At 37.8% G+C, this 27,203-nt stretch overlaps 1 protein-coding gene across 2 annotated transcripts in view; it reads left to right on the forward strand.

Moving 5' to 3' along the window:
* The window catches only part of OSBPL9 (oxysterol binding protein like 9), a 63,907-nt gene that overhangs the window by 530 nt on the left and 36,174 nt on the right, over positions 1 to 27,203 (forward strand). For both annotated transcript variants that reach the window (XM_055724593.1, XM_055724594.1), the window contains exons 2-4: positions 9,182 to 9,232; positions 13,114 to 13,192; positions 25,586 to 25,662. In XM_055724593.1, the coding sequence (XP_055580568.1) occupies positions 9,182 to 9,232; positions 13,114 to 13,192; positions 25,586 to 25,662 (207 nt within the window). The remainder of the gene's footprint in view (positions 1 to 9,181; positions 9,233 to 13,113; positions 13,193 to 25,585; positions 25,663 to 27,203) is intronic.

Consider the following 27,203-nt stretch of genomic DNA (forward strand, 5'->3'; position numbering starts at 1 on the left):
GGGGCGTGGCGACACCTCCGGCCCGGTGGAGCGGGACCGGCCCGTTGACGGCGGGTGGCCCGGAGCTTGTGCTGGGGGCCGGCCTCGGCTCCCGCTGTGCTGCCGCCCTGCTGCGGGCGCTGTGCCCCGGCGGCGGGCCCGCGGGGGTGCCGCCTCCCGGGCGGCCCGGCTGTGCTCGGGGCCGGCCGCGCGCTCCGCCGCCGCTCTCCCCCGGGGGGTGCGGGCGCTCCCGGCGGGGGGCGGGCAGGCGGGCCGGTGCCTGCCCAGGACTTCACTCTCCAGCCCGAACTTTTACGGCGCGGTGTGTTAAGGGACAGGGGTGTGTTCCCAGGCTTTTTGCGCAACCGCTGACGGATCCGGACTTGCTAGCTTGTTCGGCTGCTTATGTAAAAATGTGGAGTAAGTTCCAAACGTTTTCACAGTACAAATTCATCTTTTCTTCAAGGATATGCCCTTAAATGAGAAGGCTAACTGGCTCAACCGTCTGCCCGCAGAGATAAGTTTTCTTAGCATGGAGCAATTTCTATTTAGGGTGTCCATCCGGATGAAACTTGTACAAATTTAACCTGTAGTAAGCTGTAACAGATTTACAGCAGATAACTTCACTTGAGTATTATGCTGTCTGTGAAGGTATATTCATAGAGAAGAATTGCATAGAAATACTTTCCCTAAATTTGATTTCCCAGTCCTACTAGGAGGTGGTCTTTCTCTCCAGAGCTAGGAGATTATAAGTCTCTCGGTATCACTTACACACTCTCAGTTTTGGTTTGTGGAGGTTCAAAGTCCCTCACCTGGAATATGGGTGGAGAATTAAAAGTGCTTTTTAATGGCTGTTCAAACGTCAGCTGTTTATGCTCACTAATTCACCTCAGTCAGTCTTAAGCAGAGGTACAAGGTGTGAAGTCATTTAAGGCTCAGCTACGGAAATAGAAACATTTGCTGATGACTGGTCCATATCGTAATTCTGGTTATTGCACTGACTTCGTTCTATGGTCTTCACATGTTTAATAAAAATTAGTTTCATTATTTCCTATGATTAGGAAATATGCCTTATGCTTATTTTCTATGATTTGTCATGTTCTCTCTTGTTATGACTTTTAGTTCACAAATTTTAAACCCCCTTTTTTTAACCTGTCCTCAGAAATTCAAGAAAATTCAAAAAAATAAAGAAAATTTCAAAGCAGAAGTTCAAGAAATCAAATCACGTTCTCTGCTTTGTCTTCCTTTTACCACTAAAAAATGCCTGCAGTTAACATTTAGAGTGCTTTTGATATCAGTGTGCTATCTTTTCTGCACATATGTCTGTAAAGTACTTGTTGCGCCATTCTCGAGGCGTCCGAATTCATTCTTGTACCTAAGGGTGCGTATCGTGTTGGAAGACTGGCTGCCAAAAGAACTGGTCCTTCAGCGCGCGTGCTTCTTCACGTGGGCTAGCATGATGCTCGTAGGGTTGTAGGGTCAGCTGGAACGTGGGTTTGAAGACAATTTGATCGTGTCCCAGCTGACCACATGCCTCACTAATATTAGCGTTTGAGAAGGTAGGGGGACGCTGTCTCGTTCAGCTCTGCCATTTCATTTTCGCATAGTAATTCCTGAATTGTAGGGAGTTTATAAAGCTGTGGTACATAAGCAGCGGTAATTTGGAATGTTAGCAGGGTTGGGGGCTTTATTTAGGTGGAGAGATGACCTGTTGTGGTTCTGTATATACAGCCTTGTATTTTGAATTAAAGGCGTATCGATGGGACCAGGTACACAGGGTCATGTATTCCATTCCCTCTGAGCCAATTTCAGCCTGAAACAATACAGTTGTCCTGCTGTAGGTGTAACTGGCTGACATTTTGAGCCTGAGACTGGCCTTTCCCTGTGAGCATAATGCAGGGGTGGGGTTGGTTTCAACATGGTGACATAGACATGCAATCTGGAAACAGTTTTGTGGTTAACCCATCAGCATTTACCTGCTCATCACCTCTCTCAGACTCCTTAGCCCATTTCAATCCAGAAAGTTGCGCACGCAGGAAACCAAACCCTTTCTCCAGCAGATCCAATAGCCAATTAACCTTTGGCAGAGGAGCTGTGGAAAACTGCAGGGTAATAACTTCTGATGCGGCTGAACTTTCCATCAGAGAGAGAGCCAGAAATACACGTCTCCTCATAAGTGTGTCCTTGCACTGTTGCATTTAGCCTTCTTTGGTAGTAACTTAAAATAGAATGCAGTAAAGTAACTCTGCTCGAACGCTTATTGCACATTAAGGATACTGTGCAGTAATATTGTACTTGTGGGGGAAAAAAAGCAGCACCTAAATTAGTATGCTTTGTCTTTTGGTAAAAAGAGCAGATGTTAACCTAAATATGTTTTGGATACATACATCAGATGCAAATTAATTAAGTTAAATTTACATTTCTGACATAATTAGGACTTTCAAGGAGCAAGGCAAAAGAATTTACATCGTCTGAGTCAGAAAGAAAATGAGAACTTAAGGTTCACACATTTCTGTTTTCATTGGTCTATTCCTTCCCCTCTACTTAGTTGTACTAGTAACACTGCTTGCAAGTGTGAATGCAGATGTTTCTCACATGCATTTCCAAGGTGTTTTACAAAGCCGAATTGTTTGCTTTTTCCCCACTTCTTTGATAGTTTGTAGTGTTTTTTTTCTTTTTCAGAATAGAATGCACATCCTCAAATTTGCTTGTAATTACATTTGTTTAAATTTATTTATGAATTACATATTTCAGAGAAAATGATGTGGACTTGCCATAAATGGTTTTGCTTGAATAAATGGTTGTCTGATAACAGTAAACCGTTAGTTTTTTCTTTCCTTTGTTAAGAGCAAAAGATGAAATAAATATGTGTGCCATTTTGGATCAGTTTGACCAATGGTTTGACAAATTACTTCTTCTTTCCCCTCCATATTCTTTGTGAATCCACCAGTGTTTTCTCTTGAAGGTATCACAAATGTAAGTCTACTGAAGTATTGTGGTTTTTTTCAGCATATAGTTGGCTGCACTGACAATATTTAACAGAAAAGTCTCAAAGTGGCTTATTTCTGCCTTCTGCTGGCACAGCAGCTGTAAAGTTGTTCCATGAGCCGGATTCCAGCTGAAAAATAACTTTCTGCTGTTTTATTTTTTCAGCTGAATTTGTTCTGTTGTTTTCTGCACGTCAGTATAAAAAATGTGTGTTGATATTATACTGGGTGATAGCGTGAAGACAGAGAAATGGCTAGGGAGGAAGAGGGAGTTGAATGCAATTTGCTTTTTGTTTGTGTTTTCTGTGCTGTCTTAAATGCACATCAGCCTTGATTACCCTTGGGAATCCTGTAGAAATAACCCAGAAAACCCCTCAAGGTTGAAAATCTGATTAAAATTCTTTTTTTAAGTGTACTCTTTAAATAAATATTTTAATTGTATAATAAATTGAAAGCAGAACTGGCATAACTGTGGAAACAATGCTAAAACCAGGGCCAGTAGATAGGAAAGTCAGTTCCTTAAAATATTTTAAAACTTTGTGGATATTTGACATGGTGGTATTGAAAGGAGAACTGTTCAAAATGTTGTAGACTTAAGCAGCTGCCTTGTATTGTGAATGAGGCTTGCAAGAAAATATTGTGTATGACAGCTCCATAGCGTGTATTATTGAAACAAAACTGAGCAGCCTGCCATCATGTTAATGGTTCTTGCACCAATAAGTGCCTAAAGAATACATTTAAATGTTCTGTTAAACATTCCATGAAACTACTTTTAAAAACATATGCTGGTTGAATGCCTTCAGGAGCAAAATCTGTGTGATAACAGTTGTTAGGAGGAGTAGTTGTGGTGGTGTAAAACTATTTTTCCCATCGTGCTTTTGAAAGATTTCTTGTAGTTAGCAACTTTAATACTTGTTGTGCTGTACTGAAGAACTGCTTGTGGATTGTATGATCCAGATATTGAGGAGGAGGGGGACTCAAATTTTGCAGCAGTTTCATGAACCTTTGGTGGTGAACTGAAAACAAATCTTGTTAACTTGATTTGAAATGATGCTTCTGAAGCTGGAGTCATGGCTCAGTGCCCCTGCGGTACAGACCTTCAGATGAATGCATTTTCCTGCTTTTTCCAAATACAGTTTCTCAACCGACAGCTGTGTGCAAAAATCCCAGGAAAACAGGAAAAAAGCCATCTGCTTTTGCACAAACATTCCCTTTGAGGTCTCTGCTTTCCATTCTCAGCCAAGGTGACACTTTTTCCTGTAATAACTTGATCTGTCACATGCACTGCAATTGCAAACAGCTCAGCGAGTCTAATAAAAACAGACAAAACTATAAGCAAACCAGGGATAGTAAGAAAAAGAATTCTGAATTTATGGACTCTGAAGAAAAAATATTGATAGCTATTATGCAACACTGAACTGAATTTAGTACATAGTTTTAACTTTGTATCACAGGTTTTGATGCACTAAGTAAATTGTTACAGGATTATGATTTAAGTAGTTGACTCCTCTTTAGTAGTTAGGCTATAGGTCTGGTTTTAGATCTCCCAATACTTGATCATCACTTTGCGGTGCACGTCATTGGCATTTCTCATCCAATATAAACATATTGTGCCTGTTCAGATTTGTTCAAGAATATTTGATGGGTTAACTTTGTACTGGCACTCTGAACTGCACGTAGTCTGTCCTCTCAAAGCCAGACATGTTGTCTGGTCCATTAATTTGATGAAGTGTAGTCGGGTGCTCATGTAGGACCTGGATCAAGATGGGTACAGTTTGGCAAATGAGACGAGTACAGATCATGTGCTAGCTGTGGATCCAAAGAAAACCAGTTTAGTACTAAATTTGTTCACTTACCTGCAAAATCTCATCTATTGCATGTTTTTTATTTATTTTTTTATTAGATGTGCAAAATAAACCCAGTAGCAATCTAGAGGATCAATTTTTGTTGTTGCTGTTGGATGACGACTTAGTTTAAGGTTTCTGGCTGTTTAAAAGTCTTTCCTTGATGCAGATTGGGAGCAGTTAAGCTGAGGCTAATGAATTGTCAAGCGAGAGAGACAATTTAATGAATAAGCTTTATTAAAATAACTCAGAGTTATACAGCCTGAACATTTAACAGCGATTACAATATTTAGAAATTTGAAAAGATTAACATGGTGATCAGATACCCAGTCCTGTTGCAGACACAGACTGTTTAGTCTGTGGCTGCACTTCTGGGGGAAGAGGATTGAAGAGAGGGTCCTATGATTGTGTTTATCTCTTTCACCTTGATCCAGTTAGGGTCTCTCATGTATTAATTTCTTGTAGGATTCTATAAGCAGTGTAATGCTTTTCTGTGTCAGGAACCATAAATTATTGCCTTACCTTTTTCAGATATACATGGCATCTGTTGGGGTTATATGAGCCCCAGTGGCATCATCAGTTATTCCTGCAGTGTTTTGGTTCCTGCACTATGACTGCATCCACAAAAGCCGAAGCTTTAGCTACAGAAACAACATGGCTGTTAGATGCTGTCCCTGTGCTTAAGGAGGTCTCCTCTGAGACGGGCATGCCTTGCAAGGGAGCTAGAGGAATGGTAGTTTTGAATTGTTGGTGTTTATTTCTGCTTGAAAAATAAGGGTTGCCTTAGCGTTTGATGGGAACAATGAACGTTATGGGAAGTGGTCCAAAATAAAGCTTCTCCTGTAGATGTATTTAAACACCAAATATCACTGTTTATAAGTAGAGCTTGTTCCAGGTTCTTCATCCCCAATGGAAATAAATATTGTAAGTGGTTTTGCTCATCTGTGTACTTATGTTAGAGATTTCCTTGACAGGACTGTGTGAGTCAAAAATGTACTCTGAAAAGTTCTGTGCACTCCTGCACGAGCAGAACGTGGGCCTGAGAAGCTTTGGAGGCAGACAGCAGCTGGGTTTTATATTGAAATCTAAAACTTTCCATGCAACAGCTAAAATTCAAATGGAGTAGTAGTTCTAAAGATGAATGAGGGCTGGGTGGGGTGGGGTGTGTGTGTGTTAGGATTTTAATTTTGTTTGGTTTTGTATAAATAGACCCAGGCATTATTTACATTTCTCTTAAGAAGCTGTAGGTTACCTGAAATGCCTCATGTTAGATCAGTTCTGTATTTGATCAACTTCACTGGGGGGATGTAAAAAAGAAACCAGTAAAGGCCATATTTTTGGGGGAGATACTTACATTCCCCCTTCAGTAATACTGTATAGCTTTGCTAATTTTTACAGATTTTTATTTGAGTTTCAGCTTAAATTTATCTTGTGTTGCTGTCTGCTTGTAACCTATTCAAGTTCATCAGCATCAAAATCAGTGCACTGTGTACTGAAAGTTTATTGAAAATGTCATTTTGTCTGGTTATAAAACTGATCGCTGAAAAAAGATAGCTGCATATTAAAACTTTAAATATAAAAAGAAAGTAAAGTGTGACTTTTTTATTAGCCATTCAGAGATGTCTTTCTGCCGTATGAGATTTTATTCAGTGAAATGGAACCATTCCTCAAAACAGGTATGGGATGGCTTTATTTATCCAGGAATACTTGACGAGTCATAGGACATAATGGATACCCATGACAAATTTCAACAAAAGGGTAAAATGTAATGCTCTAAGGGAAAGCTGAAGCTGTCTAAATTGTGTTTTTTATAAAATCTTACTTTGGGGGTGTGTGGGAATCTAAAACGTCAGCTGAGTTATGTTGTAAAGTGCTGTCCTGTAGCAATCAGTAAAAGATTTGCTGCGTTCTGATGAGAAAATACAGCACTGTGCGTGATGATAGCTGCATGCTTTAGTGCACAGGGGGTTCAGATACTGGAATGATAGGTGCTTTATTGCACTTAGGTAGAATGAATTAGATTTACTGCTTCATTATAATTGGTATTAACCAATTAAAGCTCTGTCTGAAGGTGGCGAAATGATAAGTATATAGGACCACACCGTGAACCTGTGGTTTATCTTGCGAATCTTTTTGCAGACTAAGAATATCATAATGGTTAAACTTAATTTCCATTTCATTAAAATGTGGTGTACAAGAAAAAGGAAGGCTTTTACGGTATCTTTTGCAGTTGAGTTGATAGTCTGTCTGCACAGTGGAAATCAGGGTGGTTGGGATTCTGCTCTCCCTTGCAGTAGGACTAGCTCTCATCTTCCCTGCACTTATCTTGTTGAGGGATCTAAACCAAACCAAACCAAATCTCTCTTCTGCTACCTTTGGCTTTTATCCCATTTGTTTCCCTGCCTGTGCGCAGTACAGTGAGCTGGGAGTGCTTTGCCTGGCACGCCGGAGCGCCCAGAGTGTGTCATCTGGACAGACCTGATGCGTTTCCTTCAGCTGCTGCAGAGTGGCATCCTCCATCCAGATCCTGTCTTTCCTGCTAAGATTATGCCAATATTTCTTCTTGAAACCACCAGAGGGAGTAATAAACTCTCGGTGGTGCCCTCCTATCTGAGAACTCTGAAGGCAGTGAATATGAAAAATAAAAGTGTACTCTAGTGAGGTGTGTTCCAAGTATATGCAATTCCTGATGGGAAATTGTTGGAGTAGCTTTGTTTCTAGATCCTTTCTTGGTTTTGAACTTTAAAAAAAAAAACACCTTAAAAAAAAAATCGTCCCTATGTCGAAGTTTTCATTCAGGATATTTACAAAGAAATTATTTATCTGTAGAATACATTATGGATACACTGCTGGTATTTATTTCCATTTCATTTTGATCAGCTAACCTGTATTGATACGGAAACAAGTAGATTAATACTGATGGTTTCTAACATTCAGTACTCTGACAAATTAGAGATTGAGTTGAATGAGAGATCAGCATAAACATCATATGAAGCTGTGACTCCTGTATTTTTAAATTATCTTTATTGAATAGGACTTGCTGTGACTGCTTTATGCTTTCCTTGTAGCTATATCTCAAATATGTAGCAGATAAAGAATAATTTCTTGCTGTTACAACTGATACTTCTCATTCCTGTCTTTTTTCCCTACTGCTATCAGTAAGATTTCATTGTCTGATGGCTTTAGTGGAAAAAGGGCTGGCCATAATCACACCAATATATTGTCTAGATGGAATTGTTTAGATAGGGTTGGAAAGAAGTGGGCATTTCAGAAAATGACAGCAAGAGAATCTGTTCATGAGACACCAGTGATAGCTGTGTTTTCATGACCTGAAAGAGTGTAGTTTGAACATTTGGATGGTAAGAGAGAAGGGGTTGAATTAGACCAGACTGCCTTTGCAGACAGGGCTACAATGGTGTGTCATTTTTCATTTAAAAAATGGAATGTGTGTGTAGTTAAAAAACAGAATATGTTTTGCCTCTTGTCAGAAAACTTGAGTATTTAGGATGACTGAAATTTTTCTTTTTTTCTTTATCTTAAAGAGTTTGTGTGTGCACTGCTTGTGCTTGCCACTATTTGCCCAGTAACACAACATTGGCAGAAAGTTACTGACAAATCTACCAGAGTCAGTCCTGGGAATAGTTGAAAGTTCAAAGTATCACAACTTCAAGCTAGGACTGAGTTGGCTGTTGAGAGTTGCCTGTTTTGGGGGGCTGAGGGTTTTTTCCCCTGGAATTCCCTTGTTAGTGCTTTAAACAGATAATAAAGAGGGGGTTCAGTAGTTTAGCTGCAAGATGGGCTAATCTACAGGTTTGAGCACTGTTTATGGATGCAGGAATCCTGTTTTCTGATCTGGGTGTCTAAACATGAAATGTATATTTGTATGAAAAGGGGTATAGATCTGGGAAACTTTCTGATAGGGTTATAATTTCATTTGTACAATTCTGCCTGCACAGCTGTATTTTGTTATATGGACACTTTTCTGAGAGTAGGAGAGGAGGGAGGAAGATGTAAATCAGTATACTGCCAATTTTTACTATTTCCTAATTCCTTTCTTCTTCACTTTTTACTTTCTATAAAGGTGTGGACTGCATCTTCTAAGTATTTCTTCAAGGTATCTACAAAACTTCTTGAAGTGGGATATTGTATATTATTTTTTTGAAGGATTATTTTTTTCATACCATGGTGGTGTACTTTCTTTTCTGTGAGAACTAACCTATTTTGTAACAGAACTTGCATCTCATTTAATCAGTCAATAAAACATTATTGAAAAATTATTTATTCTTTTCTCAGTTGCTTTGAATAACTAACTTTCTGCTTGCAATTCTTACTATATTTGTTAATCCAGTGATCTGTTTTTTTCTGTTTCAGTCAAAAGACAAAATGATGAGAGGATCACGCCGAGGCTGTGTTAGACTCAGGGTAAGTGTTTTTTTATTCAGTACTTAATTACTTACTGTATATAATGTGGCCTAATGGAGAGAACTGCACGGAGACTTCTGAGGTTTGTGCTCTATTCCTGACTCTGCAAAATACTGAAATAGTGAAAGTATTTAAAGAAAGGAAATATTAGAGGTCAAGTGACATGCTGGGCTAATTGCATTCTATAATTTTATATACTGTATAAAAACTTTATATATTTTGTACATATACATTATATGACAGGGTAATATGACAGGGTTAGTAGCAGGCTATGAAAAAGTTGCTGCTTGCAGTTCTCATTTCTTTGTGTGTGGATATATATATGTGTGTGTATCTATATATATATGTTCTGTCCCTACAGAAGTCATTGCAAAACTGCTTTCTTCTGTCCTTCTGATTTGCCTGTAGTCTTTTACTGTGTCCTCCATTCTGCCAGTTTGGACAGTCTTTAGGCCTGCCACTTGGCTGCGCTTGAGCTTAGTGAAACAAAGGACTGGAAAGGGAAGGAGGAGCACAGCAGGCAAGGTTTTTGAAATATCAGCTGGGAGGGGGTACAAATTGGGGAAAGAGAGGTAAAAAGATGCAGAGTGGGAAAGCTCAGTGGTATTTGTTTGAGGCACCAGGGCTTGGGGCATTTATCCTTGAGTGCTACTGTTGCAGCGTGAAATGACAGTACTGAAGTGAGATGGGAATGCTGTGATACCTTTTCACATGCCCAGTTTCTACCTTGTGTTCATGCACGTACCAAAAGTATTTCTTGCAGAAGTCTTTTTTCTGTATTTTTTCCCATTCCTTACAGAATCTCTGGTTCCAATATGCAGCAGTCTTGTGAAGAGCTGATGTAAACAGGGGGATGGAGTCAGGAGTATGATGGGTATGAATGGGAGCATTTTGAGTCTTGGAATAAGAGAAGTATAGGCAAGGGGATCTGTGGTCTGGCACATAATGTGATGAGTGTTGCAGCAGAACTCTGCTTCTTCCATTACTCCTTCCTCTGTTGTTACTCCTTTCCAGTCTTTCTGTGGGCTTAATAAAGGGGTACCTACAGCCTTTGGAAACTCATACAAAGAATCTCCAATCACTTGGATTCCAGATGACTTTTTTCCACTTTCCCTTGTTTAATGTATTGATGTCTTAATTTGGAATTTCTTTAAGGGTAATGTAAACTCAAACCATTGTCTAGAACATGACATCCCCAAAGATTCATGAGGATGTTTTTCTATTGTGCAGAAAAATTTAGTCTGAAAAACCATGCCTGCTTTAATAGTGTTGTGAGCCTGTCAATGTGGAGGTTGGCCTCAGCGTGTCAGTTTGGGAAATACTAAAAGTGAACAATCTGTTCAATGTTGCATGATCCATCTTTATATGTGTTTAACATAAAATGATCCCTTTCTCTTCCCCCATCTGCCACTCTCCCACCTCAAATAACCCTTTGGAGTTTTCTGAAGGTTTGCTGACTCCTCCCTCCTTTCTCTGAATGTGTGTAGGGATTTTTTATGGAAGAAGGAATCTTTATTTTTTCTGCTTTTGTAAAGCAGCTCTTCTGGCAGATGACAGTGATACTGATAGCTGAACAGATGGGCTTCTGCAGTCTGAAATTCTATCAAAGAGGTTTTCTGTTTAGAGTAATTGTTGATTTGTAACTGTAAGTGTGAACATAAACAAACATGTAATTTAAGCAATTTGGCTAAAATACTTCCGTTTTTCTTGAACGGATTTTTAAAAGCTTGTTCCTCACCTTTTTGCTCTTGATACATGTTTCATAGGCCTGAAGTTTCATCTTCAGATTCTTTTCTTGACGGTCGTAGTGTACTTAGCAAGGTATATTCATAGAGAAATCTATGTCATCTATACTATGCGTAAGTCCTGCTGAAGTTTTCTGGAATATACACTTAAACTTTCACAGTCTAGTTTTTCTTTTGCTTGTTTATGTGTATTATCTGCATGACAACAGAAGCATCTTCTATGCTGAGGCTCAGACCCTTTGCCTCAGTGTTGTGATCAGAGCATCTGCACTTGATGGAGCATTGTGTGGCGATCACAGACAGCCCTGTGCTCTTCCTGCTCCTCAGTTCCCTCCCAGCACTTGGGATAAAGGCAGGACTTCGTTGTCCTAGTCTGACCTTTTTTAGCCTTACGTTAGTTTTACCTATAATCTTCGGGGAGAATATCTTCATCATGTTCTTGGTGTCTGACTTACAGGTTTTTGATATAGCTGGTGAGGAGAATGATATTGTACAACTTGCAGTGATCTGATTTATTGCATAGCAAAACATGTACTTAAAGTGCCAAACTTTTTTCTTTATCTATTGGTATATTTAAAAAAAAGAAAAATAATTCTGGAAAAATGAATCTGGCCCATCATGTCATGCTGCTGGCACGCTGTTTGGTTACCAGATAGTCTCTGAATATAATGGCTAGTCGGCTGGTTGTTGTTATGTCCTGGCACTGAAAGTATTCAGAAGTATACTGGCTTGGGTACACTTTTTGGGTGCCTCTTTTATAGTGATCACATAACTGTCCTTGCAAAGCCTGTATGGAAGATGCTCTTTTGGAGAAGTTAAGTGGTACATCTTTGGCAGTTGAGGGAATGGAGCTATCCTTTCCTGCTACGTGCCCTTGAATTACATATGGTTAGTGCTGTTCTTAAATAGGACCTGTGCCTTCCACTGTCTTGTGGTGCCTGTGACCGTCCCAGCCATGTATGAGCTGGTACCATTGGCCAGAAACCTCATACAGGGGCTAGGAAGAATATGTGTGAATAAGATTGATTCAGATCCTTCTGCCCCTAAGTCTGTACCAAAACAATTCTTATGTTTTGGCCGGTCTGATAGGTACCTGACCCCCTGCTCTGTAGTTGGTATATGGTACCTGGCTGAATGAAAGGAAGCACTTGTTGGAATTCACTCACAGCCACTCGTACTACTGTTACTTGCCGTTTACTCTGACAGTAAGAGCAAAATTTACCCTAGAAATATGTCCTACTTCCAGTGATGTCTGTTTTGTCAGAGGGGGAAAGATAAAACAGATCCTGATGCCATGGCTCCTGGAGGAGAAGAGAAACTGAGGAAATTAATTGGTGATTTTTGAACTAAATGTTGTAATTTGTTGGAATTGGCAGAGGCCTGGAATGGTTCTTTTTTCACTGTCATCTTCTCCTGGGTGAAACTGTGTTATTTATTAAGTGTTTTAGGGGGGCAGAAATGAAGATGTGGATAGATTTTTAAAAAGCTAAGCACAGATGGCCTTTAACTCTAAAATTTATTTGGATTTCCTTCTAATAATTCATGAGGAATTAGAGGACAAAGCTAGCTAGTTTTGATATATCCTGATGACTTACTGTTAATATTTACTTAGGGACTGAAAATTAGATCTTGCAGGGTACCAGTGACCCGACACGATGGGCCAAATTCATTCTGCTAGAATGATTTTTTTTTTTTTTTTTTTATAGACTGGTAGATAAAATCAGGTCAAGAGCTTCTTTTTATAGAGTATCTATGAATTAGTATTTTTATACATGGAAAGTACTTACACAATATTGTCCCCCACTCTTCTTTAAAATATAAGTTGGAATGTAGTAGAAAACCGTTTACTATAATGATGCTGTAGTGTTAAGCCACCTCCATTACAAAATTAAAAGATGCATGGTATTATCTAATAAATCACAGTTTTACAAATAATTACTGTTCTTATCTGCAACTAAAAATTTATTCAGGAACTGACTTGCATCCTGTGAGTAAACACAGAATTGTTCTGCTCTTTACTGTGTTCAGTTTGCTTCTAATTTGTCAATGCTGTTTAAATTCCAGTGGTGTAGTGCTGGAGTGTATGCTGCTGATGTCACTGCTTGCCTTATCAGGATTTTGTTCTTTGTTTCACAGGGAGCTGTGATTGGTATAGACGATGAGGACGACAGCACCTTCACAATAACTGTTGATCAGAAAACCTTCCATTTTCAGGGTGAGCTGAAAGAAGAGATTGTTTTTTTCTTATAATAGATTCCACTTGTATTTGATGGATGATTTTAAATGTTTGGCAACAGAACAGCATGAACGAGCACACTGAGAACATTCTGGATCCAGGGGTGCTGCAGGTTAGGCAGGGATTTACATCTGCAGTGGATACATATGTGCTAGAAAGAGACTGTAGCTCTAGCAGGATTTGGAGATTAAAAATGTAAAGAATAAATCACTCAAGGGGAGGAAGTAATGGGCTTCTGATTATGGGTTTCGCTTGCAAAACGTTTCTGATCTGCGTTATCAAGATACAATTATGCATTTCTGTATGAAGAGAATCAAGACTGGTCTGAAGGTTGCAATTTGTATCCAAATAGAACTTAATACTCAATTATGAGGAGACTAGAGGCAACATTTGGCTTAAAGGTGGAGCTTTGCTTCAAGATTTACCAGCTTGCATTCATTTCATCTACATTTCTGTGTCTTGTCTGCCAGTCACCATTTCTCTGCTATTATCCTTTTATTCACATTTACTAACACCAATGCCATCTGCCACTGCTATGTTTCGTCATTGCATGCTATGGTTCACCGGTAGAAAGGGTAAGGTACTATATAATTGTTATGTACTCCTTAAATTATTTTATCTGCAGCAGTAGGACAAAATACTGTGATAATATTGGCTAGAGAACTTATCTTTTCTGAATGTTAAAATCTTAGGGAAGTGTGATGAAAATATTTTTCAACTAACATTTGCTAGTCCTTTTGCTTTTCCTCTAAAATGTAGTGACTAAATCATTTAATTGCTTTGCATAGAGCTGGAAACTACATTTCCAAGAGGCACATTTGCATTTAACCAGTCATATTAATTTATGTAAACTGGAATAATTCATTCTATACCCTATACTGTACTGTACAGGTTTTAAAAATCAGTGATTTGGTAATGGGAGTTATCTTTAGTACTGCTGTGTTTTTGAGAACATTTCTAATGATAAACATTAATTGTACACCATATTGTCACTGGCATCTGTATTCCTTGTGCTACAGTTCTTCCTAAATGCTGCTTCCGTACTCTGGCTTTTCACTGCATTAAGCCTCATAAACATACCTTCATAATGCTGAGCTCACAGTAATGCTTAAATCTACTGTTTCCAGGGATAACTGATGCAATGCAAGCTAATTGCTAATGTAGTAATGGAATGCCATACTAACGGCAATCTTTCAGTACTATGAAGCTAAATACTGCTGAATATTTGAGAATTTGATACAGCTAAATCTGGAAGTCTGTGATCTATAGTTACTAAGATATACCTTTTTTAATAAGCCTTATGTGCAGTGATTTCTTATATGCTATATTCTCTTTTGGATAGTCAGATATCTTAAGCCAAGACTGGTACTATTTGATACAAGTAGTGTTCTGCTTTAAGTAATATTGATAGTTTTTGAACACCAGTTTTGTCACATAACGTCTCATGCTTTATAATCTCAATTAGTGTGCATTTCATACCAGTTCAGGATTCATGTGTGCTCCTTTAGTGGCGAACTAAGATCTTGTATACTATTTTCAGTATTATGCTTTTTCTATTAGCATATTATGAAGATAACATCCCTGCTATCCAGAAAATTATAATAATGACACAAGCACAGTATTAATATATGTGGCTGTAATGTGAAAATGTAAAAAGACAGGTAAGATATTAGTGCTGGGATATTTTGGTATAAAACAGATTTGTGGATTTGTATCTGTAGTTCTTACAGTCACTGTAAATGTATTCTCACTTCATGCAGCCCTTATCTCATATAGATATATATATTTATATATAAAATGTTTGGCCATTATATTAAATGAATTCAGTATTACACAGGCTTTAATTTATGTGAAATACAGGTCACTATCAGCCATGAATGGTGAATGGGTAATAATGTAAATACTATAAAAAGTATTCTGAGACTACACAGGATACATAGAACAGATTCTGGGAATAATCCAGGAAAACTTACAGTATTCTTAACATTTTTTTTCTAAGAGTTTTTAAAATACACGATCCAGATAGAGCTTTTGTTCTGCGAGATAGTCATAGCTATAAATATATCCACCCTTTATAAAAAAAGTCTTGTACAAGAGAATGCTGCAGAAATGGCGAATTTTTAAAAGGTACAATCTCTTCCTTCTTACTGCCTGCCTTCATTCTCAGAGACAGCTAAGGTTCCAAACAAACTGGAGCCTAGTTGGAAAAACAACAGAACTTTTAAAATTCCAAGATTTCAAGGATCTGCTGAGCTGTGTCTGCGTTAGGGTCCCATCTGCAGTGGAACAGTTTCTTTTTCAGCCTCCAAAAGAAAAATGCTTTCATGTACTCAGACTTTAAGTACTGATTGGTGAACACTTGAATCTTCTTGGTCTCAGTGAGATTTTGCTGATAGGCAGTGATAGAATTTGAATTTGGGAAAAGAAGGAAAAGCTTCATACTGGATTAATTAATTACTTCTCAATGTCAGTTGCTCAAAATTGTGCATCTGTCTAAAACTCTAGAGATATAGGTAATGAGATGAAGGGCAAATGAGTCATTTAAAGATGTCTGAACAACTTCTCACATGTTTGTTGTTCCTGTATGTGTATGTATGTGTGTAACTGAATTTCTGAAGCACTAAACCTCTAGCATCTCCCACTAAGATTTGCCAGTCACTGGATCTTGGTAAATTCTAAGTCTTCCCAGTGTGTAGTTCATATTTTGTTGCCGCCTGTGACAGTCTTCCTCTATCCTGTTTGCAGCTGTGCTTCCTAGTGGCCATCCCTGTATTGAACATTAGTAAAAGTTAAAAAGTTTTTATTACAAACAAAATGTAGGCTTTGAATGATGACTACATACATATCAAACAGTATCCATATATGTCATGCCTGGGTATAAAGGAAAGAAGTGAACTGAATAAATATGGGCAATAAAACCAACAGCAGTTTTGGTTTTACTGTCAGCTTAACTTCAGCTCTGCCAGAGTGCCCAGAAGATTATTCCCTTTATTGTACTGCTGTATCACACTAGAGGAGGAAGGGAGGAGTAGAATGTCCACCGAAATTTTAAGATAGGTTTAAAAGTAATGTATTCCGTCTCGTGGTTGGTCCTTGTTTGGTCATACCATATATCCAATGCCATGGCTTGATTCTAAGGCTTCTGAATTAGGTAGATCTCAAAGCACTCCCTCATGGGTTTGTTCAGATTAGATGTAAAAATCCATTCAAGTCATTGCAAGACATTTGGGATAATACTCTCAGTCTAATGTACCTTCCTGTCAGGAAGCTCGCTCTTGGTAATGTATTTTTTCTTAATGTAATACTTGTCTCTGTTCTAAATGTTCCATAACCTTCAAGCACTGTGGGTTTTTTTTTTGGTTTGGTTGTTGGTTTTGTTGTTAAATTTCTTTTAACATCTTCATATCATCACCTAGCTATAAGCTCTTTCTATTTGGAAAGTCGGTTCTTCTACCCTTCATAGCACTTAGCTGCTCTTTCTGCTCACTAGCATGCTCTTGGCTTAAATTCAATAGTGGGAACGTGATGTTCAGGATAGTCCAGCAAGGGTATTGTTACCTTCTTGATATTTGAATTGCTGTCTAACCTGAAGGAATAATGGCTTTTATTTGGACTCAAATACTTCATTAAACACACACTGTATGCAGAAAGAAGAATTTAGATTTTTAAACTCCTACCTGAAAACCCAGCTCTTATTTTTACAGCCTGCAGCACAGTTCCTTGGAAGGAAAATCAGTCTTGTCTCCACTGTTTCATGTAATAAAGGACTGAAAGATTGGAAGCAGTCCAGTGCATTGATCTGAGATGATTTTGCTTTACCTTTTGTCTTTACTTTCCTATTCCTGCCACAAAAGTATCTTGAGAAATGAAGCATGAATGTTGCTGTGCAACTTATTCTCCTATTCCGTGAAAGCTGTCAGCCGGTAAAGGTAGATTTCTCCTTCTTCCCCATCCTGCCCCAGTTTCTAGCATGATTTGTGTCTGCTTACCATCCATCCCAGCTGAGAAAAGAGGGAGATATGCACAGCAAGAGGTTGTCTTAATGTTATAAAAGCAGGGAATTTTTGTTGGTGTGGGACATGGCTATTACTAAGGATATACTGGGGCCCACAAAGGCCTTAGCTGCTGAGCATATCAGAATTTGAGATTTTAAGTGTTCGTATTAAGTATCAAGATTAAGTATAATGGTTTTAGACCTGTGTTTCACAGCTACTTGGGGAAATAGTCAAAATCTAGTCTTCTATAAAACCTCAACATTGTCCACCAAATAGATGACAGGAAGCTGATTGCCCTTGTGGTATAAAGAGGCACTTTAGTCTATCAGATTACCCAGTTTAAATAATGATTCATAAATTGCAGCCTTTTCCCCAAAAAGTTTTGAGAGCTTTTTAAATTTTATATTGAAAAATGTCTATAGAGAGATTTTGGTGAAATCAAGATGTAGAAATTTTAGGTCTGTCCTGCTTTCCTCAGTGATGTTTATAACTGCTGTGACCGCATCGTTTATCCTAAGCTAAATTTTTCATGGCCTTTTGGGGTTCTGGTGATGCTGAAACAGTGAATTCCTCTATGCTATGCTCTCAATGGTGCTTTTATATTGCAGAGGAGCGTGAGCAGCTACGTTAAGAGTAAATCTTTCAGCCTTGTCTCTTCATACATTTACATCAGAGCTGAGCTACCTTTCCTCCTCCCTTTAGCTGACCAGGTCTGTGCTGCACAAAGTTCTGGGCTGCATCTTGTCCTCTCCTGACTGGCAAAACTGCAAAAAATCCTCTGTGAACCAGAACTAGGTTTAGATTTTGCAGTATGATTTTTCTGTCTTCTTCTCTCTTCCATCTTTCTCCTTTTTGCTATTAATGTGTCATACTAATATTTTGAGTAGTTGGATCTTGTAGCCAGAGCACAAGGAGTGGTGGGTGGTTGTGCTTTTGCTGTTGCACGCAGTTCCTTCTTGCACTCGTTGCATCCTGTGTTATAATTGTCTGTTTTCTAATCATACCATGAGGCTATCTGCACTTAATTTTTATGGTCATATATAAACACATCTTGGTTTTCCATTTCTTGAGGTTGAAGTAGAGATTTTAAAATGTATGTTAAACTTGAGAGTAGCAAAGGAAATACCTTGAAACAGTATTTGTGTGATGTGTTTTCTTTTTTCCTTGCTCTGGAAGATACACTATATTTATTGCTTGTTATTTTGGCATCAACATGAATATATTATCTCAACTGTATATATGATATATGGCAACTATTTTGGAAGGGGAGAAATGGCCAGAAGAGGTCTCACTATAAGGAGGGGAGGGATACTGAGAAGTTCAACACTCTTTTCCTTCTGTTTTAACACGAAATTCCAAGTAGCAATAAACTTGAGTTTGACCTGTTAAATTGAGAGGTATGTTATCGACTAATGAAAATGGTTATATTTTTGTTCTTCTATTTTGATATTTTTTTTTAGTTCAAGCCTTGAACTAGTAGTTTCTGAGCTAGTCCAACATGATCTGCAGTGACTTTTAAAATGCAAACATACCTTGAAAGCCATTTCCACAGACTATACTATACAAACTATTACTTAGTGTTATAATATTTAAATATTGGCATTCTCTGGTGAAAACCCAGATAATTGCAGATTGTCCCACATTCAAAAATGTTTAATTACAAAATTATACATTGTGTATGAATTCCCAGAGAGAACTAATAGCATCTTGATCATGTGTCTCCTTTGTCACACAAGTTTCCACCTGAAGATATGTTTATGGGCTGATTGTAAAGCTTGCTAAAAATGCTTTTGAGCATAGGTAACAGTGAAACAGGAGTTTAGTTGGTTTCTCAAGATCACAGATTAATCTTACTAATACATTGTACACAGGAGACCATTTGATGCTTTTTCTTTGGCCAAGATTAGACTTTCTGTCTTGTGACTGCACAGGAGTCTTCTGTAGGTACAGGGAGATCAACGAAAGGAGGGTTGATTTATATGTGTAGGTGGAGAATGGCACCAGGAGGGAGATTAGTGGAAAGGAGAATAATGATTGTGACAACTCCAAAATTATGATATAGAGGAAATACGGTACTGAGACTATGTTCAACCTACTGACAGATGCAGGAGCTGCATGTGTTAGAAGAGTATTTACAAGCAATGAAACGATAGTGTTTTGGTAGGTTTGTATGAAACCCTGCTTCATCTTACATGTTTTCCCATGGTTTGAAAGGCCTTCAGTGACTTTAAAAAGTTATTTGTTTAGCCACAGAACAGCCCTTTGATGTTTGGCTTTTCCACCTTATTAGACACTACTGATAAAATCTCTCTCCATTGAGATCCGTGGCAAAAAATCCTATCGATCTCAATACAGTCAGAATTTCACCTCTATCATCTGGTTATTTGTGTGTAAAGATGCTACGTCAGTTCTGCACTTGGCTGAGAAAATACAGGAATTTTGCATAAAAATCGGTGAAAGTTATGTCAGAATGAAGGCTGCATAATTGACTCTATTGACTCTGTGGGTGTAATAGACTTTTTTTTTTTTACTGAGTTCTGCCTGTAAGTAGGTCACAGTGAATGAAAATAAAATATGCATTTCATTTTGTGACAATATGGTGTATTTATAAGTAATCCAGTGACTTTTTTAACTAATTCTTGAGGCTTTTCTTTCATCCTAGTGCCCATGTAGATGCACACAGGAAAAAAGAAAAACACCAGTATGCTAATTCTGAAGTGATATGTTTTTTATATTCTGTCTTCCAAGTACTGCTGTGCATGACCTAGAAATGCTGGTGGTAAATGCTGTACTGTGGAGCAGAGTTGTTAAACTTGTTTATATCTAATCTTTAGATGCCATCAAGCTTAGGCTAGAAAAAGTAATCTGTTTTATGTTGTACTCTAGCATTTGGTGTACATTATATAAATACATATAATCTCTTCACAACAAAGCAAATACTATAGAAACTCTAAATTACAAAATTTATTCTCTATTTGAGAAATTATTAGAGGCTGGGAGCATTTAATGTAGTTGCATTTCATTTGCCTTCTTATCCTCATGGAATAGAACTTTTACAAATCTCTGCCGTATCTGACTTGGCAGTTTGGGAAATTCAGAGATAAGGGACTATTTTAGGAGTTGTAAAACATCATTCTTCTGAATTACAGAAATTCCTCAGTAGAAGCAATGATTCTTGTCTTCAGTACTTTTTTCATTCCATAATTTTGTCCTTGGTAAAATAATTGCTTTTCTTTCTTTGTACCTCCTCTAGGAAAGACTTCATACATTTTTCTAGTATATAATGGATGTTAAAATATCTGGCAAATAAGCCCAACCAGACAGATCACAAAAAATGCACGACTTCAAAAATACTATTATCATATTAAATCTCACTGTAACGCAATTACATATTTCTCAAGTGTGCTTCTCTGACCTAGTCATAAATAGGACTGTGATTGTGTTAAGTACCCCGTGGTTATCTCAGACATGCCTGAGATGTCATAATAAATTATACAGGTACCTTTTGAAGGATGCACTGTAGACACAAAGGAGTGAAAGGTTAAGCATATAGGAACAAATTGTAATCTAGTTCATAAAAACTAATTCTACTAGAAAAATGTAAAAATAGCTTAACTGACATAATCACAGTAAATTTGCGGTGTTTCAGCCATTAATGATTCACCTCTTGCTTAAAGCATTGGGCATATAACTCTATGGGTATGTAGTTGGGTCTGTGTGCAAAAATATTCACTGTTAAATTGCAGTAAAAACTGAGTTAATGATTCTGGCACTTGAAATAGAGGAAAGTGCAGAGACTGTTAATGTTCTTTCAGCTGCAGACAGCATTGATATTTTCGTGGATAGCTGATGCTCTGGTCCATCTTGAATTTCAGCTGACAAGGTAGCTGTTGCATTAACCCCTCAGACTAAGATCCACAGTGAATATTTGTGTAGTGTAGTGGGCTTCTCTATTTAATTTCTTTTTCTAATTAGTATAAAAAAATTGAATCACTTATGAACAGCTGAAGTAACACCTTTATGTTTTTTAAGTGCCATGTAGATGTCTCGGTATTTCTTATTTGTTTGTTGGAATACTGATTCTGGAGTCAGCCTAGGAAACAGTAACTTGATGTTGTCTCTTGCCCCCTGCTCTTCCTCTTTCTAGTTTTGTGTCAGGAGGGACCAGGTATCATTCCTCCATTTTCATATAAGCACAGATACTAGTGAAATTCCTTGGACTAGGTAATAATTGCCATATCGCAAATATGTTGGCAGAAAGAAATTCTGGAGTAGCTTTCCCATAGGAACTGGGGAAGGGATTAACTTTAAAATGGAGCCTGATCAAATCATGAAAAAAGTTGGAGTGATTTCAGGGTACTTGAGACACAGGACTAACGAGCAAAACATTCTTGTCTCCTATCTGCTGAAGAAAGCCTCCAGCATTTGCTGATACAGAGTGGATATTATGTAGTGTGCATCACAAGCTTTTTAGCTGAAAAGATATTAGAGCTTTTTCTTTGGCCAGAGTTGCCCTCTTTAGATAAAAAAAGGCCTGGATATCTAGCTTTCCATACATATGAGTGGATAATGATCTCTGACCATTGTGCGTAGATTTTTCCCATAAATTTTTTCTGAGTGTGTTGGCTAATCTCTTTTTTGAATGTTCCCATTGATTTTTTTTTTTTTCATCAGTGATCTTTTGGCAGCTGTTCAGTTCTAAATTGCTTTTACCATTAGGGAGCTTTTCCTTGCACCTAATCTCACAGCAGCCATTTTGATTAGATTTAATATAACTTTTCTCACAGCTTGCTTTACTAAAAACTGCATCCGACTGTTTTCTCCATGGTCTTCTTAAAAGAGAGTATGGAGGAGAGCCAGGAGGATCTGCTGTTGATGATAGATGGTCTGAAAGTTAAACCAGTGTCCTGAACAGAGTGCTTAAAAGGTTACAATGCAGTGTGTTTCCGTGCAGTAAGCAGTCCTCTCATGGCAGCATTCCTGGATCTGTCATGGCCAAGAACTTTGTCTTAGTAGCAGGATTGATGAGATTCATACGTTCTACCTAAGGATTGATCATTGCATGCCGTAAGTTTGCAATGTCTAGTATATGAGGAAAAAATACAGCTTCTATTCCTCCTGCTCAGCTGTGGTAGAAAGAGGGATGAAAGGGCTATTAGAGGAATAGAAGCTTCAAAAGTTTAGTTTATTTATGAGCACGGGAAAGTCAGTTCAGTTTTTGAACTGTACTGAGTGGGTGGTTTCTGGGTCTTCCCTGCTGCTGTAAGCCTTCTCTGTTCCTTTAGTGGTTCATATACAAGTCTTGATGCGATAACCTTTATTAATGGGCTGCTGTATATTGAGATTAGCATTTAACTAATACAGTGACCTCTCGTTGCTGGCAGCATGGAAGGTCATAGGAAGTCTGTCGCAGTACAAGGATTAATTCGCTGGTCTACAGCTTAATTGTTCCTTTTTTAGTTTAAATAATTGTGGGCAAAAAACTTGAACCATGGGATTTTTGTAGCCCGTGAATTACTTAGTAGCTCCTCAGCGACTTGTACCCCAGTTCCCCTGTAAGATGTTCTTTGGGGCTGGGAGATGGTCGATTAAAAAAACCCACCAAAACTCAGACAACAAACTCGAGAAACCTTACATATGTTGAAATACGTTAACCACCCGCACTTTGAACAGACCTTTGAAAAGTTGACGCATTGATACATTTGAAGTACTGATAGATTAGTGACACAAGTAACTTTATATGATTACTGTTCAGGGGTGACTGGTGTAAGAAGCGTAAGCTTGATTAATATGTCTGTCGGGACTAGGCAAAGGGGCCTGTTCTTGATAAGCAGAACCAAAGAAGTTAATAAGCATTAAAACTATGATCAGAGGAAAAGATATCCAATTCTAATTGACTAATTCAGTAATTGAAATTAGTGCTAAAGTGTAAGCTATGCTGTGAAAAAAGAACTGGGTGTTCGTGTGCATATGTGTACATAACGTGAAAAGAAAAACTATATTTTGCATATTGCAAAATGTATTTAGCTTAATGTAGTCATCTGGGCAGAGTTCATTTGGTTTCTGTACCTTCATCGTGTCTGGTTTCACGGCATTATAAACTTGTCCTCAGCACCTGCTTCAGCTTTTCCATTAAAATACAGAGAACTAGTAGGAAGAACCCCTCTAAGTTAGAAATTCTTTCTAATGAGTTTTGGAGAGTATTACAGATGGCAAAACACAGCTTTTTAGTATTTGCTGCAGTTCCTGCAGGAAAGTTACTTACCTGCTGTTCCAAGTAACGTTTAATTACTTTAACTTCTTCTTACAGACTTCCTTTGTGCATATGAGAGCACTTTGGGTAGTCACTTTCCCTTATGTCTAGTTTTAGTTTGTGCAGATTAATGGTAACATTACCAGAATCCCTGGGGCGATTGATCACACTTTACTATTTTAAAAGAATAATGAATAGGGATTGACTTGTAATATCTGGGAAAATATGTATTTTTTTTAAAAAAAAAAACTAGCTACATTTCAAACTGGGCTTTTACTTTTACTTTGCATGTAATGGAAGTTTTGCCCCACTACTTTGTGAGGCCACCTCATCAGTTAGACTCAGAGCAAGTTTCTGTGTTTAAAAGACATTCTGCATATTTCTCACAAACACAAAAATTGCCAATTCTTTTCTGATGGTTTTGCTAATTTGACATAAATAGCGTATATATACTGAAGTAAACAATGCAGTATATTTATGTTGATATTGATGGAGTTTTCTTTGGGGAGTCTAGAAAAACCTACAGCTTCTTCCTCCTAAAGGCAGGGAGATTTCTGATTCTCCTTCTCTAATCCTTTCCTCTGGCCAATGAAATAGCCTTGATGGGAATGGATGTGTGAACAAATCATAAATAATTTCCTGAAGGAGGGTTTATTTAACATCTTTGGAAAACCTGTGGTGGTTTTGAGTACAGATGGGTTTGTGCTGCAGAATACCAAAGATTAAAAACAATGGAAACATAAGGGCGAGAAAGGGAACATTGAAAACAAAGCATTTTGAGGCTGAAGGGAACATTTCAGTATAATAACTTACAGATATTTCCTCTGAACTCCATAACAAATAAGTCAGATAAGAATCTTAGTTCTCCGATTCATAATAGGTGCTAGCTCACTTAAGCTTTCCTTGGTTTTAGCAGGCTTCCTGTTGCTTTTAAATACCTTCCACTTGAATGAGGAACTAGAAACAATTGTCAATAACTATTCTAAACCTGTATATGGGCCAGTTTGTTTACAGTTTATTTAATGCCCTCTGGATTTTTCTCTTCTTTCTTCACCAAGAGTCCACTGGCTCGGTCAGCTGTTTGCTTTTTAAACACTCTTTAAATCTCAGCAAAGAACTCTTTTCAAACTAGCGAAGAAAAGCAGTATCGGTGGGGGGAAGGGGGTGTGTGTGATGATAGTCCCTACCTGTTTTGATCTGTTCTTAATCTTCCTTCTCCAGCTCCTTTTCTCTTCGTTGTCCCCTGAGTCCTGAAAACCATCCACTGCCTCCTTTAATCATGACTTAATAGATTGCTTTCTTAACTATCACCATCTGCAACTGAGAAGCATAATCATCTTCTTTGGTCATTACATCCTGACTTGGATTCTTAATTAAAACTGTATGGTGGTCTGTTGCAGAAGTATGACAATATTATTGTGTGCTGTTGTTTACATATGATTCATGTTCTAATCAGTTTGAGAGTTTAAAAAATGTTTATTATATACTTCATTATTTGTTGCGCTTCATTATTCACACTGGTGATCTGTAAGAGGTCTTTGTCCTGTCTTAGGAATCCATACCAGAAAGACTAACTTATTCAAAGTTACTATGTCCACACTGAAGTAGAATTACTGGATAATTTATTACAGGTTGAACAGCTTGTTGTAACTAAGAAAATTTAAAAATTACTTAATAAATTAAATGAGGAATGTCTGTGCAAACTCTCTTTGCATGTATGCCCCTAAAGATGAACAAGAGAGAGTTACAAATAGCAATAATGCAGAACTGTTCTTGTATTTGTCATATTCTTACACTTACAATTATTTTCTTTTTGATATATAATTCAGAGTCATTAGTAGAACAAAGTTTCTACCAAAGCTTAACAGCTTTTTGCACGCATAATTATTCAAAACATCTCTCCAGTACCACTGAGTAAATTAACATAATAATGTAACAGACCTGTAACCACAGAAGAATAAACAGGATATTAAGACAATTGTGGAATTATGTTCTTGGTGACTTAACAAAAAAAAATATGGTTTAACTTCCATATTTAGTAAGGACATCAGATGTGTTGGCTTATGACTTTTTAGTACGTAAGACTGCATATAATTTAATAATATCTTTTGAATACTTTTTCAGCTCGAGATGCTGATGAGAGGGAGAAGTGGATTCATGCTTTAGAGGACACCATTCTCCGCCATACACTCCAGCTTCAGGCAAGTTTTACTTTCACTTTTAACTTGTTTTTACTTTCTTTTTTTTGAAGCAATGAAATACAATGGCATGACTGCTAATATCAAACAAATCCTGTATAACACCTGGTCATTCTGCAGCCCATACAGTCAGATACAGTAAGACATTGGTACAGGTACCTGAGGTTAGGTTCAAGTCTTTCTGTTAATATTTTCTTGTCTTACTATCAGGAAAAGTCAGTATAAGACTTCCCTTTATTAACTCATATTTTTAATTGGTGGTTCCTGACTTATTGTTGTACATTTAGTGGTTTGGGTTTTGTTTGGTTGTGTTTTTTTAAACTAGGAGTTAGTCCTTTTTGGGTCAAGCCTGTTGTGTGCTTGTACACCACCTAATTTTGAAATTGAAATGAGACAGCAGCATTGAACCTCTTTCTCGATGACAAAAATGGTACATAGCTAATGTTTGAATCCACTGTGTAAGCTGGGTTTCGGTAGCTTTTCGGTTCTAAAAACCAATAATTGGTCTGAGGATGGTTCTTAGCACTAGTTATCTGAGATCAGTTTCTGGTGATATTCTAGATTTGGACATGTCTATAAGACTTGCTAAGCCTTTATCTTTGCTCTGGCAAGAAACCCTTAATGAAAGGGATTTTCTCATATTTGGTTTGCACCACGAAAGTATCTGATAACAGTGTAGAAACCTTGTAACAGGTTTTCACTATTTGTGTTGAATAAAGATTTGGTATGCTTTTGGAATACAGCAAGAGAATTAGGTCTTTTCACAGTTGAGACTGTGTGAAGATAAATTAAAATCCCTGATACCACAGAAAGAGAAGCTTATCAAGACTGATAGAGATGACATTTGCCCAATCTAAAGAATTAGAACAAGCCTGAATTTATCCCATCCAACTTCAGGTACTTGTGAAATCTCAGTCAATTTACCTTAATTTCCTGCTAAACAGCGGTTTTCAACCTTTTTTTACTTATAAAAGACCACTACAAATTTTCCAGTGAATAGCAGATCCCTGGATAAAAATTCAAGTTTGACAATCAGCTTTGTATCCCTAGAAACGCGTCACGGATATTTTAGAAGTAATCTCTCCATCTGGACACAGTAGCTGAACACAGACTGAAAAACTCTGCCCTGCACTGGATGTGAGGAGACAGAGATTATCTAGAGAGCACCATATGGATGTAGAAGGGCTGAGCTCCCTCCCAAGGCTTGCCTCGTTCGCCATCCTCAGCTTGGAGAAAGTGAATAGGTGAAAGTGAGCTGTCCTATTTAGGGTTTGAAATGAAACGAAATAAAAGTTGTTTTCTCCACCCGGGAGACTTTTTATGGCATGGAGATACAGCATACAGAAACGAAACACCAGAATATACCGTGGTTTTATTAAAATAAACATCTCCACGCTCTCTACAAATTGTGATTGTAGTTTTATTGGTAGATGTAGATTTTCAGGATTGTAGGTAATAACAGAACTGCTGCCTGTTATGTAACAGGTAAATGTTCCAAGAGTTTATCAAGTAAGGCAGACATATTTAGGTAAAAAAAAAGCCCA

The sequence above is a fragment of the Falco cherrug genome, chromosome 12 (genome assembly GCF_023634085.1).
Source record: "Falco cherrug isolate bFalChe1 chromosome 12, bFalChe1.pri, whole genome shotgun sequence".
Taxonomy (NCBI): Eukaryota; Metazoa; Chordata; class Aves; order Falconiformes; family Falconidae; genus Falco; species Falco cherrug.